Source organism: Caretta caretta, chromosome 2 (assembly GCF_965140235.1).
Source record: "Caretta caretta isolate rCarCar2 chromosome 2, rCarCar1.hap1, whole genome shotgun sequence".
Classification (NCBI taxonomy): Eukaryota; Metazoa; Chordata; order Testudines; family Cheloniidae; genus Caretta; species Caretta caretta.
Genome location: NC_134207.1, coordinates 104,591,880 through 104,613,087, shown reverse-complemented (window position 1 = coordinate 104,613,087; position 21,208 = coordinate 104,591,880). Strand labels below are relative to the sequence as shown.

At 41.0% G+C, this 21,208-nt stretch overlaps 1 protein-coding gene across 4 annotated transcripts in view; it reads right to left on the bottom strand.

Annotated features, from left to right (window-relative positions):
- Nucleotides 1-18,291: 18,291 nt before the first annotated feature.
- ATP9B (ATPase phospholipid transporting 9B (putative)) overlaps nt 18,292-21,208 on the bottom strand; it is a 302,332-nt gene continuing 299,415 nt past the window's right edge. For all 4 annotated transcript variants that reach the window (XM_048840068.2, XM_048840067.2, XM_048840070.2 and 1 more), the window contains one exon: nt 18,292-20,118. In XM_048840068.2, the coding sequence (XP_048696025.1) occupies nt 19,982-20,118 (137 nt within the window). In that variant the 3' untranslated portion in view covers nt 18,292-19,981. The remainder of the gene's footprint in view (nt 20,119-21,208) is intronic.

The following is a 21,208-nucleotide window of genomic DNA, read 5'->3' as shown; positions in this document are numbered from 1 at the left end:
CCCAGTAAATGCATACACATCTTTACATACTACATACACATTATCATTTGTAGAGTGCGTATACTAGGTACTGTCCAAACCTATGGCAAGCCACAGCCACAGCCTCTGCCCTGAATTCAGAACTCAAGACAAAGAACAAATGAAAGGGGGGTGCACGAGGAGGGACAAAGCATACATATCAATGTACATTTTCTAGCAATATCAACTACCCCCAACTGGCCCTGGATTTAGCACTTACTAGTTGGCTTGGCTAATCTCATGTTGGCATCATTCAAAATGAGTCTTGAGGGGAGATTTGAGGGAGGACAGTGTAGTAGCTTCACAGTTCAGTTTGGGGAGGGAGTTCCAAGTGTCATGAGGACAGACAGATAAAGACAGATGTTGGTGAAGCAGCCAAGCATAGGATTAAGGTTGGCATCCCTAATTCTAGGCAATGTGATAAGAAAGAAGAGAGGATAAGCAGGGAGAACGAGAATTGTGAAGTTCCCGTTAAGTTTGGGATGTGTGCTAAAGGATCATCTGACTCACCCTCACCAAAATCTTCCTGGTGATTTTGGGATGCATTAGAGAGCTGATCCTAAGACCAGGAATCCTGTATAGTTGTGGGCGTGGCAGGAAATTGACACACAGGCCCACCCAAGGTGCTAAGTCTGGCAAAACAATTAGTGACTGACTCTTATGATCAAGAACTGACAAAAGGAGATACAGAGTCTTGTTGAAATGAGACAGACTACTCTTCCATCACCACTAGAAAGTCTTCATTTGATTGTGAAGCGTAGACTGCAGCCAATATAAGCCACACACAAAGATTCAACCCACATTGTAGCGTCTTTCTTGACTGCTTATTACTGTTTTGTGAATGGGGGAAAGTTAAAACTAGCCCCTGACACTGCCCCCTCAATACACCTCAGTCCTGACCCTGGGGGTCTACCAGTCTCCAAGCTAAGGTGACCAGATGTCCTGATTTTATAGGGACAGTCCCAATTTTTGGGTCTTTTTCTTATATAGGCTCCTATTACCCCCTGCCCCTTGTCCCGATTTTTCACATTTGCTGTCTGGTCACCCTACTCCAAGCCCACTGGAACACTGGCTGCTCTGCCCATGGGCTTGGCAGCAAGGGTTTCATGGTGAGGACATTCTTCCATTAAAAGCTAGACTGAGGACACAAATTCATTTCATACATAGGTTCTGAACAGCCAAAGACTTTGGGTCACCGTCTACCTGGGCTGGTGCCAAACCATTGACAAAATAACCTTTATCTCCCATCACCTATCTCCTGGGATATTTTAAAATAGATTGTGAAGGGTAGACTATGTCTGAGTTTCATTCCAGTACAAAGAAGATATTGTTTGATAATTACATTTTGAATTGTCCTTTTTGGAACAATGATTTCTGTTTGCGCAAACCCCAGTAAAACACAGATGGAAGAGAGAGTTATCAAGAGAACGGTTATCTACAAAGTGACTGAAATATGATTTCATAAAACAGTTCTCTAGTATCTTGAAGCAAGATTTTTTGTGTGTGCTAGCATTACTTCGGTTGGTGTTATTTCTAGTCCATCTCTTAGTTTGTATCGCCCCCTTCTGAACTATGCTAGGATTGCATTCTTAGCAAGGACCCTGCGCTTTGAATTGCTATTAAGTGCCATTAGAAAGAAGAGAGATAAGGTAGGTGAGGTAATATCTTTTATTGGACCAGCTTCTTATATTACCTCACCCACTTTGTCTCTCTCACATCCTGGGACCAACATGGCTACAACAACACTTCAAACAATATTAGTAAGAAGACACAGCTATGAGTAAGGTACACCGCAGGCCAAAGCTAAAGTAAAATATATTTAGTGATCTTCACTCAGACCCAAGCACACAAATGATATAAAGACGACCTTCCCACAGGTACCAGTAATTCAAATGGAATTGCTACCCTTTTCTGGAGAACTCCAATGTTATGTTAGCGTGTATGTGCATTGCATTTAGAGAGTTTCTTTGGGATTAGATTTAAAGTAATTACAGCAAAGGGACAGATGTACCGTTTGCAACACACAGGTTTGTGTTGTGGATCTGTAAAGGCCTTCGCTCTCCAGCAGTGTTATACTGGTGAGCTTCTTTGTTCAGCATGTCATGCTAGGGCATTTTCTCTTTGTATCTGTGCTCTCTGTATCATTGTGCATGGTGTGCTAAAAATCAAAACCTCTCTCAAAGCAGAATGTCCCTAAGACTTTCTAATGCCTGCAGCGCATATGATTCAAAATTCTTCAAGTGCAAATCAGTATCTGTCTGTGTCTTGAATTTACTCTTCCTTCCCATTCCCAAATGCCAGGAAACGCCATAAAGCAGCAAACTGGCCACTGTAAGCCTAGGGAAGAGAATGGCATGACACTGGATGCTGCAGGAGTAACAACAGTGTGTGATTTGAGTCTGTTACTAGCTTACAGGCAGCATTTTGGCAGGAGATATGAAATTTGTTTTGCGTACTGTAAAACATGAAACCAGTTAATTTAATTAACTTTGGTGTCTTCTCTACCTTGGGCTAATTAGAACCAATTAAATTCCATATTAATCAATTCAAGCAGCACAACCATAGTTTCCACTCCTAGGATTAAAAACATATTTTCATACAGCTCATGCAATGCAAAAAAGGCAGGCCAAAGTTTGAGTAACCGGGCTCCGTGTGGCTTGGGGGAATGGAACTGACTCCCCAAACCACAGGTAGGCCATGCAGCTTCAGTGCAGACACTTTCTAGCAGTGCCCTTAAATACACGCCCCTATACAAATACTCCCCTGGCTTACACTCATGACCTTTGCAGAGCTAGATGCTTGGAGCTGGTGTTGAGCATCCATCCACACAACCTGGGGAATAAGTGTCATGGAGGGCCCTCCACGCTAAGATGCAATTTTATAATACAGCCAAGGTATTTCCTCTCCTGTATTTTATAATACACCTATGATATTTCCTATAGTGTATGAATTAAATTTGAAAGATTACCCCTTCTTGATTACCCCCGAGTTCAAAATAAAAACACCATTCACCACAAAAATGTATATGCCTATGATGTATACCTGGAAGCTTTAGTTTCCCTTTTCCAATCCATCTCCGCCATGCACAAGGGCTGTACTTCCCACTGACGCTGTGGTTCTGCTGAAATCACATGTGTGCAGGAGGCTGGCAGTAGTCAATTAGTTAAGAAAAAAAAGTGGTGGCAACTCTGTGTATTATGCTAATGTTATTGATTGAGTTTCAAGAAACTGTACAAGATTCAGTCAAAAAGTTAAAGCAGCCCTGGGCCCAAAGCGGGGAGAAACCAGCCAGCCTAACAAACAGAGCCAGGCAAAGAAATTACTGATTAAATGAGCAAAACCCTGTGAATAATATTGTGAAGATAAATGTCAAACAAAGCACAAAAGGAGACTGCTGGTCTAAAATTAACAGGTTTACAATTTTAAAGATAACAGTTTGTTTCCTTGTAAGTCAAATGAAGGCACAATTTCCTTCCTCCAATTCATTCAAAATGCAGCTTCTAGGATCATCTTCCTTGGCTGTTGTTCTGACTACTTCACTCCCTTTGGTGAATCCAGTTTAACACCATCAAATTCAATCCTCTTGTCTTCACCTTCAAGGGGAGGATGTCCTTACCCTTATTTGTCCCCTCCCATGTGACCCTCCACCCTACCTCCTTCACCCTTGTCCCTCTATTTAGCATCTTCTCCCATTATTGTCTCCCTGCTGTGCCTTTGAATTCCTCAGATAATGCCTAAGGCCACACTCTGAATTACTCTTTCAGGATTAATTTGTAAAGCTACAACCTGCCCTCTTCTTCCTCATGTCCCTCCTCAAGCCCAGGCCTCCACCGTGACACCTACAACAAATATTGTTTTTGTTATCTTTGTCCTCTCTTTTTGTTTGCCTCCTTCTGTTCATTGCACTCACTTGTTGCATCTTGTCCCAATTTACATGAAACTCTTCAGAGCAGTGACTGTCACTATGTGTTTGTAAAAAGAAAAGGAGGACTTGTGGCACCCTAGAGACTAACAAACTAAGGTGCCACAAGTCCTCCTTTTCTTTTTGCGAATGCAGACTAACACGGCTGCTACTCTGAAACCTGTCATTATGTGTTTGTAGAGCATCCAGAACAGTGGGGCCCGAATCTCGTTGGATACCTCTTGATACTACCACAGTCCATAAATAATGATGGCCAAGGTTTGGGATGCCCAACTTGCGACACTTGGAAAAGCCGGATTGTTTAGAGGGTGGGTGGCATAGCATTTTCTGAAAATCAGCCCCCATGTCTCCAAGTTGGGCACCCAAAACTGAAGGCACCCAAAATCACTGGTCACCTTTGAAAAACTTAACCGATAATAAAGTTAAGAGGTTTGGAGTCGATAACCGATCATGGAAGCTATTACTCTCTCCCCACTCTACCTGCCCTGCGCACAAGAAAGGCGCCACATTTTCGAGTATTGGCTCAGTCTTTAAAAGTTGCCTGAGACCTTTTTTCTCTCTATTGTGGATGCTGAAAAGCTCTCGCATCTCCTGGGACTTGGAGACCTGCTGAAGTAGAAAAGGAGGAAGGGTTCTCAAGTAGCCAAAGCAGCAGTGAGAGGAGGTGTCCGAAATGCAAAAAGATAAGGGTGGATAACAGGAGAGGGCTGCAGGAAGTTCTTTGCCTTGCCCGTGTTTACCTTTATCCACATAATTGTGAGAGTGCATCTGATCTAACGTTTCCCTCCAAAATTTGTGTCTAAACTAAAGCAGCAGAGCGTGTGTTGGGTTCAGCTTGCCAAACCAGGAGCCAAGAGCAGCTCAGGCCACCAGCTTTTGCTCAGTCACCCTCATCACACACTTGCCAGATGATTATGCCTCTTATGGAATTACTTGCTGTTCCTTCTTCTGTTTAAAACCAGCCAGGGCGCTGTGATAGTCACCGACACTGAGCCACCCGCAGACGTGACTGTGCTTGAGTCAACAGCTACGAGATCAGCACGCTCCAATTTCAAGGCGCTAATGGGCGTCCAGATTACTCACAGGACAGAGCTACTCAGAACATAGCCCCAGACACAGGAACAACTGGAAGATGCTAAGGGGGATGCTGTGGCAGCGGGGGGGGTCTACAGCAGATCTCCCCAAAGGCCTGGGGCATGATGGACACCACACTGGTGGAAATCCCCCAAGTGGTCTGCTATGATCATCCCACATGTCTATTCACTCGTTTGAGGACAATACATTCTGCATAAAGTAATAACTCCCCTATGTCCAATTATGGACAGTGCTATCGCCGACAAAGAACGTGGTGTGGGCCCTTTATAAGCAGGTGAGAGTGTGGGAGGTAGATTCTGTCTTTCTCCTTCTCCTAGAGATCTGTGGGCTGGGGGAAAGGGGTCGGTCACATCTTCTTGATAAATATGCATGACAGGGAAGTAGCCTGGGTAGCTGATGGGTCATCAGGGTAGGAAGTAACCCAGGAAGAAGGCAGGGCCTGTGACACTTCCTGGGGGAACCCAGGGCTGATAGGCACCTCACTACCACCTGCCTTTAGTGTGAGGAAACCTTGTCTGTGCCTGCAAGACGTCAGCTCCCTGACTCCACCAGCCACAGGTAACACAAGCTCTCCCCTCTTAGCCTACACAGACTCTGCTGTCTTTTTCCAGTTTAGCAATAGCTATGCTCCAACTCCCCAAACCCTCCGAGCTCCCTCCTGGAGCGTCCAGCCCCAGTCCACTGGACAATCACAGCACTCACAGAACCACTGCGTCCCAAAGAAAGAGTACCCTCCGCTTACCAGTTACATCTTAGATCACAGCTCCACTTAACACGCAGCACTTAGATAGGTTTATAGTGAAAACAAGTACAAGTTAATTTAACAGGGAGATTCAAGAAGTACCAGGTATTGTGTATATACATATATATAAAAGTTACATGTAAAATAAAATCTTACTTCATTAGTGATATGTTCCTGTCTAACGAAGTTTAGTTCACCCCAAGGCTTTGCAGCATTTTCCAACCAGCCTGGTTGTGACCCTCCTTTCTTAAGAGGGAACACACTGACAGTTGGTCTCCTCGGTGAAGAATCCAGCATGTACGTCAGTACCCCCAGTTATACCCCCAAATCCATTGTCTTTGCTTGAAAACAGAATCCCCCTTCCTCCCCAGTTTGTGTTTTTCCTGCAGTTTTGCTCTCCTGTGATTTTTCAAGCTCTTCACTAGCATCAGGCTCAGTAATGCAAACAGGCCTCCACTGCGAAGTGGACAATACTCACATTACCAGCTAGAAAGAGATAAGTGTCTCTTCCCTCCTACCTGACAGAATCACGTGTGTCACCTTCTGGTGACCTGCCTTAACTCACATACCTTAAGAATTTAATTTGTAGCACAGATACATAATGCCGTAAACAAACAATCGTTTAAGTACCTTTTGCAGTGATTATAACGACCAGTGGGCTCTTGGTAGAGACCTCACCTGCCTCACGTTTGGTGAATTATTATGGTGAATTATTCCCCCTAAGCCAGGGGATCCCTGTAAAACTCTATGCATCCCCTGGGCCCCCTGTCAACTGGCATCAAGAAGTCCCTTGGTCACAGAGCCTGAGACCTTCAAATACCTTTCACAATGGCAGAGGTGGAGCAGGAAGAAGCAGAGAGTTACTCTGGCCTATAGTTATTACAAGATTTATGTTTTTCTCTGCACTTTGATTTTGTGTTAGTTTTATTTATAGAACTAAATAGATTCAGCAGCACTTGTTTTGTGCATCACTCTTTCATCCCTCGCATGTTTCCTGTGGACGGCCAGAGTCTTCCTGGAACTACGTCTGCAATATCTCACAGCACATCTCCCAGATCCTGAGGTAGCTGCCAGCATGACAGACTTTCCTTTAAGAAACCTTGCTTCCATTCCCGGCCAGTGAACTCCACTACTCATTTTGTTCATCTGTCTTCAGTGGCGGAATGAGTTACTTCTGTGTCAAGAAAAGAGACTCACAGGCCACTGAGTACTAGATCAGTGACTATGGCTGGCTCTGCATTACAGCTGAGGTATGACCTCTTTCTGCTCGGCTCACCTGCCATTTCCAAGTAATTGCTTTTGGACAGATGGTAAGCTAGTGGTGTGGTTGTGTGACTAGCTATTTGGCTCTTCTCCCACTCTCTGACAAAAGAAATCTGCTTCTGGCCAAACATGGATAGCTTATTTTTCTCTGCCCTTCTTCCATTCCAGCATCCCAACCTAGTTTATATAGGACTTCATTATTAGTTTAGCAATAGAAGTTCTTCAACTAGGGCCTACTTGCATCCTTGTCTGGTGTTCACCGCACATAACAAGCATTTAGGACAAATTTGTACAGTTACTATTCTACAGGTAACAGGGAAACACACATGGAACAACATTCTACCACAGGGGAGAATTTTCAGGGTTTCTGTTTGACACTGATGCTTTATGGTTAGGTCAGCGTGTACTCTGTCAGTGATCTTGGAGTACATAGAGGTAGTCTCTGCTTGCATAGGGCTCATCACTTCAGGGGGGAAAGGCTTGTTACTACTGGCTGAAAAAAAATAAGCCTATGTACACATGCACACTTCAAAGTTGTTTTTGTGTCTAAGAGTTTGAAACACTCATTTTAAATGTGGGTGGGCTTTTTCGGTATTTCAGCTTCTCTAACTTTAAGAGAATATGTGTAGCCTTAAAATTACAAATTCAATCTACTTTTTAAGTGAGTGTATTTTTAAAAATTGTCTTCTTCCTCGCCAAAATCTCACTTCTAGGTTTTGTGTCCCTTTTGTTAGAGTTGGTGGCACCACAAACCACATAAGGTATTAGCAGCAGAAGGAACAGGGTGTTCAACTAAAGTCCTGGCAGCTCAGTAAGTGAGGAAATGATTTTCAATGATTATTTCCAGATGTATTTATTTTACATGGGATAGGCTTAACCATTTCACTTGGTGACTGGCAGATCTTTAATATAGATGGGCCAGGCCCAAACTGGACCCTTGGATACCGGGAGTTATCTCCTGGTGAGTCAGTGTCGCTCACGGGAGAGCGGCCACACTGCAGAACAGCACTCGAGCTGCACCGGCAGCGTCTGTAACAGCAGCACAGAGGAGCTGAATCCTCGCTAGCTTGAGAAGCTTTAACCCACGCCCCTGGAGCTGGAACATGCCTCCTGGCCTGGGCAGACACATGCTAGATCCCTTGGCCCCAGTGCACTAAAATTAGCAGTATGGACCCAGGGGTTTCCAGTGGCCTTGTGCTCAGGTGGCTAGCCTGTGCCACAGCCTTTGCCCCAACGTCCACGCTGCTATTGTTAGCGTGTTAGCTTGAGCAGAGCGAGCGTCTGTCCGTCTACCTGAAGTGAGAGGCTCCAACTCCCCCGCCCCCGCCCCGCTGCCGAGTAGACATACACCGACAGGCCAGCTCGTTTGAGCTTACAGCACCACTTAACGTGAGCTAGAGATTTTTGTGCATTGATGGGAGTTGAGTTATGTCTCAAGCTAACACTGCTGTGAAGACAAGCTCTAGGTGTTATTCAGAAGCATAGGATGTCTGGGTGCAATGTCAGTAAATGTTTGGGGTGCTCAGCTCTCTATGAAACAATAAATCAAATCTCTTATTTACTATTTATCTTGGTTTTTGTCTGCTCTTTTCACCCACCTTTCTTTCCTTTCATCTCAGTGGTTCTCAGACTTTTGTACTGGTGACCCCTTTCGCACAGCATGCCTCTGAGTGTGACCCCCTGTATAGATTAAAAACACTTTTTTATATATTTAACACCATTATAAATGCTGGAGGAAAAGCGCAGTTTGGGGTGGAGGGGGACAGCTTACGATCCCCCATGTAATAACCTTGTGACCCTCTGAGGGGTCCCAACCCCCAGTTTGAGAACCCCTGATTTATCTCTGCTTCTCTGTTGCCTTTGATGAAATTTCCTGTTCTCCCTCCATCCCTGTCCCTGATCTTTCTTATTTCTCTCACCCATTTCCAACCATCACTGACCATTCCCTCTGCCTGGGTCTCTTTCCCCTCCCCATCCCCTTCATTCTGTGACCTTTCTATCCTCCTCCCTCTCATGGCACCTCTATCCTGGGGTCTTCCTTCTCTCTTTAGGCATCCCTGTCTTCTTTATTTTCTCCAGTTATGCCCTTTCGCCCTCATTTCTCCTTTGTAGGGCCCATTGCCTCATCCCCTGGCTTCTTTTTCTCTCTTCCTTACTCATATCTGCTATATCTTTCTTCTTGCCTTAAACCCCAGTGTCGTCCATCCCCCAGCCATGTATCTGTATTATGATTATTTGCATTATCGTAGTGAATAGGGAGTCCCAGTCATGGACCAGGGCCCGATTATGCTAGGTGTTGTGCGAACACAGAACAAAAAGATGGTCCCTGCCAACAAGAGCTTACAAACTCTCTCTCTCTTTCTCTCCCTTCTTTCCCTTACCAGTGGGAGTCTCCTCTTCTGTGGCTCTGTTCCCACTTCTTGGGGTCAGTCTCTCTCCCCCCCACCCCCACTTCTCACAGTCTTTCCTTTTGAAAAACAATACTGAAACAGCACTCCCAGAGCACACCAACTCCCCTAAGAGCCTCCAGCTCATATCCGCCCCACAGTACATTCAGAAACTCAGCTATTCAGTTCAGCCAAACCATTCAGCTCCCTCAACTACTCAAAATCAACCACTCCCTCAGACATTTAAGCCCCTAGCTCTTCCTGTCATTTAGCTCTGCCGTTCAGCTCTCCAGACCCTTTCCAGCTCCCACAGCCTTTCAGCACCTCCCTCACAACATTGCCATCCTTAGACTTTCAAAAAGCATGAGGCAGGCTCCCCAAATCACAGGATTTTAAAAGATAAATGTGGGGACTAATTGCACCTTATCTCAAGTTTTGACCCTATAAGCCTTTTTAAGCTTTTCTCTGCATCATAAGGGCTAGAAACTTACTTTTTAAAAAATGAAAGTCGTTCTCTTGTAATCACATGACTCTAGGAGCTGGAACTTTAAGAAAAACACCAAATATTAATGCTGTGCCCCCCCTATCTCCCACCTCTCATATATGCATCCCTCATACAGTGTCACATACCTGGGAGACCTTATCAAAGTGGGGAATGAGATGGGCTGGAGGCAGTTGACAAGGACACAGAGTAGCAACTGCTGTGGGTACCTGTATGTAGAAGGCAGTACCTCAGCTTTCCCTGCTGACCTGAGATAGATAGCGCAATCTTTCAGGGATGGGCATCTGTAACAGTGTGGCCAAATAACCTCCAGGTTTTCCCTCCAAATAGGAAATGTCCCCCATGCATTCCCCTCCCGCCTCGTGTTGGAAAGCCCAGTCAGGGAATATCACAAATTCCCAACCCAAATTATGGGGAAACATTAATAATTTGCAACAGACTTGTGATCAATTGCCTGTGATTTGCCTGTCACCCAGGGCTTGCTTTGTAAGAGCAAGCTGATGCTTAGAAACAAAATGCAATAAGACAATGGTGAAACTTTTGATGATTAACTGGGAATTGGTCCTGCTTCGAGCAGGGGGTTGGACTAGATGACCTTCTGGGGTCCCTTCCAACCCTTATATTCTATGATTCTATGATGATTCTATGAAACTCAAGTGTGTGCTACAGAGAAACAATGGAAAATGGTTCTGCACACAATTTACAGTGCCTCTTAAATTGTTGGCTTAAAGTGACCGAAACATCATGACCAGAGCCTCCCCTAGTGTTTCTTTCAGGTGCAACAGTGGTAATAAATACAGTAGCTACTTACTCCAGGAAGAACAAAAGGGCACAAATATTTGCCATGCTCAGCAATTTAAAAGAACCACCACCTCTTTTTGGCGGGGTGACATTTCCATCATTTATATTGGAGTAGTGCCTACAGCACCCATATTCCCAAGCTCCAGCCCCTCCCTAGAAAAATGCAGCAGTTTAGAGCCACAGATTATGTCCTGGGACAGCAGGAGGGATGCAGGGAGGGAGGAGGAGGAAGTGGAATCTGAACAAGGGGAATGCGTAGCTGCAATTTTATTTCAGCTTTGTCAAGATTGGAAGACTATGTAGAAGCAGAGACTATGTATCATTGCAGAGCTTTCCTTCCTTATTCCATTCAAGGCATCAGTTCATGTTGCCTTGTGTAGAATATTTTGATTGAAACTATGTTTTTGGTCGATGGAGTGACAAGTAGGTATTCGAGTGTGATTCCCTATTTGAGGAAAATTTCATTAGCAATGGGCTGAGCAAATTCCCACTCACAATAACAGCTGTGGACCCTGCTGAGAGCGTCTGTTGGGTAGTTAATATTTATTGGGAAGTATTTTGTTTTGAGTGTTTTGTTTACAAAAGAAACTCCTATGCTATTTAACACCATGTTAAAGATACTGTGCCTTCGGTTTGTTTACACATAATGTTCGACATGGGTTGTCTGTGTTCATTCATACTGATTTTCTTTCTTGAGGAAGGGGGGAAATTGAAGGGCTTTTTGGATTATCTTTAACTTTCAAGTGAGTGATACTACCAGCCTAGATACGATATCATTCCACAAAGTTCTTCATACAGCCTGTGATCCTGATTCTCCTCCTCCTTACACCAGTGTAAATAAGGAGAAACTCCACTGAAGTTACACCATTATTATTAAAATTGGTGTGTATGGGAGGAGAATCAGGCCTTCTATGTACAGTGATGACTTCTGTATCAACAATACAAAAAGAAGGGTTACTTGCCCTACAGTAATTGTGGTTCTTCAAGATGTGTTGTCCACGCAGATTCCACTCTTGGGCAGGGTGGATTTGATTTAAATCATGATTTCAATCACTAGTCGGAATGACTCAATTTAATCATGGATTTCTACATAAAAGTAGAAATTGTTGGTTGTTATAACCTTAATACATATTCTTCACAACTCAGCGACAGATGTAGGTTTCATTTTTAGAAGGTACACACGATACATTTTTAAAGTGATTAATTTTGAAAACTTTTCCAATGAGTTTTACAGCTATATCAGAAAATGAATGATTGTTTGGTTATTTCATTTACCAAAGGTAACTGAAGCAGATATTTATGAAGTCACTGGGAGGTGAACTATCTCCAATTCAACAGGCTAATGATTAATATTTGGAGGATTTTCTTGCCATGCTGTATTAGGAGGAGAACATCAGCAGACATTTAAATTGTTTTATTTAACTAAAACAACGTTATGTATTCTGGATTTTTTTCTTCAACAGCAAACATATAATATTATAACAAAACAAGCATATGAATTTTTGAATGTAGTTAAACATTCAAGGTTTTTAAAATCAGGTTTGTTTTTGTTAAAATTGGTTTTAACTAAAATAGTTACATGAAATATTAAAAAAAAACAACAAAAATTAAATTGACAGGGTCAGCCAGGTCAACATGAGAAACTTAAAATATTGGCACCTGTAGCTAACTCAGTCGTCTTCACCTTCATTTTCCTGTTTGTTCATAATCTGGAAAAGAAAAACAAGCTTTCCTGCTTTTTCAGGTCTCAAACGATTTCTTAATTTGGAATGAATTAGTCCAAAGGAAGAAAATATTCTTTCTACACCGGCAGAAGAAGCTCCTGCTGTTAAAAGTGAGGTTATCACTTCAACAGTCTCTGAATCCAAGTGCTTAAGTGACTTCCACCAGTTCACTGATGAGACTTTCTTTAAAACATCAGCAAACATATATTTCTTGAATGGCTCTGTCATAACCATACAGCTAAGGGTAGCCCAGAATTCCTCCTTACCTGTAAGGGGTTAGGAAGCTCAAGTAACCTGGTTGGCACCTGACCAAAAGGACCAATGGGGAAAGAAGATACTTTCAAATCTGGTGGGAGGGGAAGGCTTTGTGTGTTCTCTTGGGAAGCAGAGAATTATCAGGTCAGAAAATTCCTCCACCTATAAACCATCCTAAAATTAGTCTCAATATTGCAGAAAGAGTAAGTAAGTAAGGCAAGACACGTTAGATTATCTTTTGTTTTAGCTTGTGAATTTTCCCTTTGCTAGAGGGAGGTTTATTCCTGTATTTTGTAACTTTGAAACTAAGCCTAGAGGGAGTTCTGCGGTGTTTTTGAATCTTTTGTTACCCTGTAAAGTTATCTTCCATCCTGATTTTACAGAGGTGATTCTTTTACCCTTTTTTTTTTAAATAAAATTCTTCTTCGAAGAACCTGATTGATTTTTCAGTGTCCTAAGACCCAGGGGTCTTGATCTGTGCTCACTTTGTAACCAATTGGTTAGGAAAGGATTCTCAAACCTCCCCAGGAAAGGGGGTTTAAGAGATTGGGGGGATATTTTCGGGGAATAGGAACTCCAAGTGGACCTTTCCCTAATTCTTTGTCTAAATCACTTGGTGGTGGCAGCATACCGTCCAAGGACAAAGGATTTGCGCCTTGGGGAAGTTTTTAACCTAAGCTGGTAGAAATAAGCATAGGGGGGCTTTCATGTGGGTCCCCACATCTGCAACCCAGAGTTCAGAGTGTGGCGGGAACCCTGACAGGTTCTTATTCACAAACTAGGTCTCTTTTACAGCTTGCCACCATCATAGGATTTCCCTTCTAGTGAGAGAATGGTATGGCAGATCTCAAATCAATGAAGGCTATACTCAGAAAGACCTCAAGACTTTTGGAATATGCTGCTCAAACAGGTTTCCCATCACTCTCACAAATCTTGGGAGACAGGCCAGTCCTTGCCTACAGACAGCCCCCCAACCTGAAGCAAATACTCACCAGCAACCACACATCACACAACGGAATCACTAATCCAGGAACCTATCCTTGCAACAAAGCCCGTTGCCAACTGTGTCCACATATCTATTCAGGGGACACCATCACAGGGCCTAATAACATCAGCCACACTATCAGAGGCTCATTCACCTGCACATCTACCAATGTGATATATGCCATCATGTGCCAGCAATGCCCCTCTGCCATGTACATTGGTCAAACTGGACAGTCTCTTTGTAAAAGAATAAATGGACACAAATCAGATGTCAAGAATTATAACATTCAAAAACCAGTTGAAAAACGCTTCAATCTCTCTGGTCACTTGATTACAGACCTAAAAGTCGCAATATTACAACAAAAAGACTTCAAAAACAGACTCCAACGAGAGACTGCTGAATTGCAATTAATTTGCAAACTGGATACAATTAATTTAGGCTTGAATAGAGACTGGGAGTGGATGGGTTATTACACAAAGTAAAACTATTTCCCCATGTTTATTTCCCTTCCCCATCCCCCATTGTTCCTCAGACATTCTTGTTAACTGCTGGAAATGGCCCACCTTGATTATCACTACAAAAGGTTTTCTCTCAGACCCCCCCCCACCACTCATCCTAAGTGATCACTCTCCTTACAGTGTGCATGAGAACACCCATTTTTTCATGTTCTGTGTGTATATAAATCTCCTCACTGTATTTTCCACTGAATGCATCCGATGAAGTGAGCTGTAGCTCATGAAAGCTCATGCTTAAATAAATTGGTTAGTCTCTAAGGTGCCACAAGTACTCCTTTTCTTTTTTGCTGCTCAAACAGTTTCACTTTTGTTTCTACTGCCTGTCCCTCCCTACTCACATTTATCTCCAGACTTCTTCTCCTTGTCCAGATCTATTCCGCCCCTAACAATCTTCTATTCATTGAACTTTTTGAAACTTTGCACTTTTAGAGAGAAGTAAGGGATTGACTCTGTGTATACAAATTTGCAGAGGGATAATAGGGTTGAGGTCTGTTATTTCTCACCTCTCCATATTATTTAATTTTTTTTTTTTATGTTAACAAGCATGTTACCTCTGAGACACAAATCCACAGCGTGAGAACTGGAAAACTAAGTATCTCTGATGGTATCTTCTAGACTGAGCACTGAGACCCATTGGGTAGATAGAAAGATTAACCTAAATAATTTATATAGAAGCCCCTAGAACCCCATAAATTTGGGTCTCTAATCCATGAACTATTGGAACTCATTTACAAAAGTTTTCTTAAACATTACATGAATATATTGTCTCATACAATAGAATTAGAATTTATAATCCCTATTCCATGATGAGATATATTTGAGGTATAATGTATCTATCTTTAGATAGGTTTTTTCCTCAAAAAACATTTTATCAAAAAAATCCAATTTAAATAAAAATCTGATTTGATTTTTTTTAAAAAAAAATCATTGATTTTTATTCACCTTGCTCTTGGGGACCAACAAGCAGTTGTCTAACTGCTTGGAGGTGGGTAGTAGGAGTCCTTATTAAATAATGACTACAGAACAGCCCTACCAAAACTGACATCCAATAAGGAAGCCTCTAGGAAGGAACAGTGTCTTGTACATGTGTGGATTGAACTCCACAGAGCTGCTCTACACATTTTGGATACAGAGACATTCCTCAAAGAGGCAGCAGCGGCTGGAATGAGCTCTAATATGGCTAGGTTGATCTTACCTGGCTAACTTGCACCACATTCTTATTCAGCTGGAAAAAACTCTTAGGTAACCTCTGAGAGACTATAGGTTGCCCCATTAACTCCACTAGCAAAGGCCAGAAATAATCTGGGTGTGTTCCAGAATGATTTGGTTTGAAGCAAAAGACAGCACCCTTACTACAGCAAGTGTATGAAGTCTAGATTTCCCCAGGGTTTAGTGAGACTTGGGAAGAGAACCCAGGAGGTGAATGCATTGATTTTATATGGCAATCTTGGGCAGAAACTTGGCGTGAGGTGTAAGAGTGACCCTGTCCTTATGATACAATGTATATGGCGGACCTGTCATGAACTGAATCTCCCCTATCTTTCAAGCTGTGGTAACAAGATACCAGAAAGAGAAATTTCATTGAAAGGTAGTTTAGAGTACAGGTTTCTACCGACTCAAGCAGGGTACCCAGCAACCCCCTTAGCACTATATTGAGGTCCCAAGAGGGCTGGGCTCTCAAATTGAGGGAAACAGATGCATGAGGCTCTTCAGGGATCTTACCATTGTAGGATGGGAGAATACAGTACAGTCCCGGATGGAGAGGTGATGTGCACACACTGCTGCTGGATGGATCTTGTGGAATTCAAGTCAAAATTATTTCAGAGCTAGAAGATCGTTCAATATCCAAGGCTAAAGACAATTGCACAGTACACAGAGTAAACAGACACTGCAGGGGCTCAGTCTTGCTGCCAGTGGTGGTAAGAAGAAACTGAGGGATGACTGGGCCCACTCCACTCTTTATGCTTTGGGTGAGGGTGCACGGAGGCGTAGGCATGGCTCCCATGGACATGACAACGAACAAAATCGGATTTCACACATCAGGAGCGCAGTCCATGTAGACAATCACTTGAAAAAGAACAATGATTTTGAAGGAAAGAGGAAGTAACAAATACAACGGAAACACTTCCTGCAGCACCCGTGCTTTTCTTTGAGCTCTCCCATCCAAATGTGGAGCAGACTCAGCCAGGTTTGGTTTACAAGATTTCTCTTAATTACTGGGAAAATAGGAGAGCATGATTTTTGTTGTTGACTCCATCCTGGTCACGTCTCGCCCAGCTGGGTCTCTTACCCCACCTCCTGATTTCTTAAAAGTATGTTCAAAAGTGTATCACTAATTACTTTCAAACTTACACCTTTATCATATTTGATGTAAAAGCTAATGAGGGAAAAATAAGCATTTACTTTACACTGATGGTCCCTCTAATGTGCCTAGAAGGATACAATTTACAGATTCAGGGCCCAGCTCTGCTCTTACATACACTGGTGTAGGCAATTAATTTGTTCCTAACGTATATTGATGTAAACCAAGAGCTGAATCAGATTCTCGGGAAATATTTTATTCAATCACATACTGAACGCGTTACCACTCATTCTGCTTTCAGATCCTTGCTTGTGAGACAGCTTTGATTTTTAGCTTTAAATCTGAAAAACTGTGTGCAGAGTCAGGGAATGCTGCACTGTTTTATTCACTTTGCACTAAATTCCATAGTATACTAACACTTTATTTTAAGCTTTGTAACATGGTGTTTTCTGAGCTATGTGCAATATTACTACCTGTATACCACTGTTAATAGAGTGTGCCTGAGTAACATAAATGAGCAAAAAATTCCCTTTAATTATCTTCTACTTCTATTGCTCCAACAAGTCCTTGAGGAAAGTAGGCCTGAATTTGAAAAGTTCCATGTAGCCGTTAGGGTCAAGTGCCTTTTGAAACTATTTATTCAAGGAATTTATTGAGCCTTTGCTCCATCCAGACTATGCCTGAGAAATAGTGTAGTCCAGAGATACCTTTTCTTCTTTTGATGTGGACCTCAGAGTAGAACAGCCCCAAGGAAACTGAGGTTAAGTTAGGGTAACGAAGTTCTGACATAGAGAGGGCAATTTGATATGCATGAAAATATCCACCACACTGGAGAGGAAATCAGGCTGTGCCATAAGTGTTTGATGGTTAGTGTTTTCTCCTGTAACCAGTGCATGATTTAAAAAATAAATACCATTTGTAAACCCTTACTCTGGAGTGAAACAATTTTGTACTTAATGAACTCCTTGTGTTGGACAGCCTTTCACAGAACACTGTGAAATGATCAAAGCTTTCACCTTCCATATAATGCATTTTAGTTTGTCTACATTTGGTCTAGTAAACTTATCTACAAGAAATGCTTTGTCTGCATGTATGATCTCGCTCTATAGCTACTATCATACTAACCTCACAGTTTTAACATTCAAGTTTTTGAATATATACACAATACATTCAAATGCACATGTATATAATTTAGCTCTCATACATAGTTACATTAAGGTAATACTACTCCTTGCATGTAACCAGTTAGATTTAGGATTTTATTTAGTTTTCTACCCCACATCAAAGGTGTGCGCGCATATATTATATATAACAGAGAGAAACAAGATGACCAACCATGTATAAGCTTTTGCTTATCTATTCAATTTTCCTTTATGTGATTGCTCACAATAAAAGTCATCATCATAGTTTAACAATGATTGTATATTGCGGACTACTTTTTGCTAATAATTTGTTGATTAATTCAAATTGTTTATATGCACCCAATGGTCCAAAATAATCTGATGCTTTATTGGAGGAAAGGTGAAATTAAAGCAAATCAGCAACAAATAAGGCCATATTTAACTAACTTAAATTTGACCATTTAAACTAAACTAACAGAATAGTTTGGCAATCTCAGCATAAAATGAGAAAAGTTTCTGCTAGTACAAAAACAGTGACATCTTGTGGAGATATACAGAAATGATTTTTCATAAGGGCACAGCAAACTATTTTGATGACTCTAATGCTTATGCACTTAAAAGAAACACTAGTACAAAGTTTAATACATATATCAATAATATTTGGTAGAAATTAGGCTTTATTGCTTTTATAATGAAGAATGCAAATTTTAAAAAATAAAAAGCAAATAGCTGTTATGAAAAAAAAAACCCACCACCCTCAAAAAATAAACCGCACAGAGTGAAGTGCAGTCCAAATAGCTCTGCAACAGTCTCATTTTCTGAAAATGGTTGGGTTATTCATCATCTCAAAAGTTTCACTCATACAATATAATAATTATGACTTAAGGGGCATATTATCAGACACTAAAGGATTTATGTTGGAAAGACACAGTCAAACATAAAACATCTGTGATAAAATGAGATCAATATAAGGTATTTTAAAAATGTACAAATAAATCTCATTAACAGAGAAGCATGGATTGGCCATGATTTTTCCTTCAGTGGATGAAAGACTATGCCAAAGAATGTGTTACACATATTTCTTGAAAAGGCAAACTTATGCACAACGGGAAATAAAAATAACATATGCAGTATCCCAATACAGTACATAAAATGTAGACCCCTCAGATTGTATCGTCTTAGAGAATATCACTTTCTGGGGCAGACCCTCAGCTGATGTAAAGTGCCACAGTTCCGCTGAAGTGGATGGGACTATTTTAATTTACCGCAGCCGAGGATCTGCGCCTCTGTTTTTTTACAAGTTTTGTATCCAACAATCTGGTTCATAAAAAACATAAAAGATGCCTGCTGGAAGATGATGGATTTTCCTACTGTAACATTAAACTGTTAGTCTTCTTTCTTTTTACCTGAGTAACTTACGTAAACAGATTACAAGGCAATTTAAACATATTAGCTAATACAATGTTTACTGGACTTTTGATATATAGAAATGTACCTTGACACAATGTATTTGGAATTTTATATATACAAACTGGATAGGAACTTTTAAAACATATTTACTGAACAGCAATGTCTGATGTTCTGTACAAATCAGTAGGTGCAATGGAATTATGTACAGAAATTTTTTTACAGATTTTGTGCAACTTAGCTTCCATGTGCATTTAAAGAACAGCTGTCAATGTAACAGAATTCACATATCTGTTAATATTTACTGATGCTAGGAATGGAGAATACAGAAAAGAGGACAACAGCTCCTAAAGTAATACTGTGCTATGCAGACATCTGTACATCATTCAAATAGTGCATATTATCAATGTTTGAGGATGAGTAATATATAGCAGCAAATACGGACAATGGCATTTACATTATCTAGGTTTTTTTATACTGTATGTAAGTGGGAATGAATATTCCTATAGAGGAGCAACAAGGAAATAATTTGAATCTTTTAGGAAATTATTTACTATTATATAAGCTTTCAGTTCAACTTGCAGGACAACAGTGCAGTTGGAAAAAAATCCTTTACAGTAGCGATCAAATCATTCAGAAGCATTGTAAATTCAAAGGTAAATTCAGTTTATTTTCTACTTGTAGCAATTGAAAAAAAGTAAAAAAAATCAACATGAAGAAAATGAAGTTTATTGATAATATCATCAAAAGTAAAATAAAGTGTAGTTGTCTCTGTTGCCTCTCAGATGTTCCCTGTTCCTTTTTGTGCTCTTACTCCATTTTTTTTTTAGTTTTTCTTTCTTTAGCCCAACCCAAATATATTGTCATTTGAAGCACAGTTTGTGACCTTAAATAAATTCTCAGAGTGGCATGGGTGAAAAAACTGTAGGAATACAGTCACTTTTACGAGGTAAGCTTGGAGTAACTCGGAGGAGAAAATTTACGCTTCAAGTACTTGAGAATGTAAAGTGGAAGACAGCTTACAACAGTGATAGCTGACACTTTCCACAGGAAGGTCACAGTCATGATAAAGGCAACATCTGCAAAAATACAAAAGAGAAAATAAGTTATAAGAGGTGGTAGTATAGATTCTTGGACTTCCATGGTGAAAACACATTAAATAGTTATAAATTGTTTTCATATGCTATTATCCAAGACTGTGCTATAATTAACACTGACTAAATCAGGAATACAATTGTAAGTTCTAAGTGTTCCCCTTTATCATTATTATTTGTTAATGCTATCTAATCAATTTGGGCCATATGGGGTTTTAGAGCCTCTTTATGCCTCTCCAGTCCTTTTACTCAGAATAAAGTGGCTGGAGTGAGGGTGAGGCTCTCAACTAAGAATCAGAATATCTGCAATGTACAAAGTGGTAGACTCTTGCATGTCCTGCTTCTCTGGTACAGAAAAGTTTTGCTATTGATCCCTACTTTACAAATTCTCATTAGGAAAAAAATCGAACTCACTAATCCATTTAAGGGTTAGGATAATTTTTTCATGTTCGTGTAGTTTCTCTTCTTCTTACAATGTCTTCCCCAAGATATAATCCAAATTCACACTCAGAAATTTTAGTATTAAAACATATTTTGAACCCCCCCTCCATTTTTTCGATTCATGTTCTATGAACTAGACAGTTAGACCCAACATTCCTTATACAATAGACATGAAAATCAGCCAAAAACCAGAAAGAATATTCACAGGAGAAAACACAGTATTTAATGACATCACCATTTGTATAAATAGCAAATTTCTGTGGGTCGTCAACAGAGATAATGGTTGTAGAAATGAAGATTAAGTCAGGAGAATAAAATTACTTTGGTCCCCTACCCTTGTGCCTCAATTATTAGAAGAGATAGGGTTTACATTAATCATATTCATTCAGCAATGCTAGTCATCTCACTTCTAGTCTTCTGGGACATTTTGAAACTGCTAGAGAAATCCTAGTCAGATTTGTAAAATTCAGATTATATTCCAATCACATGCAAAGGCCACAAAGCCAGGTATCTTGGAAAACACATAGTTAACTTACATATAATTTATAATGGGCTTATAAAAGAAGTCATAGTTTATTTACTCATGAACACTAGAAACAGCAATGTCTTTTTAAAGTGAGTTTGGCTTTGTTTC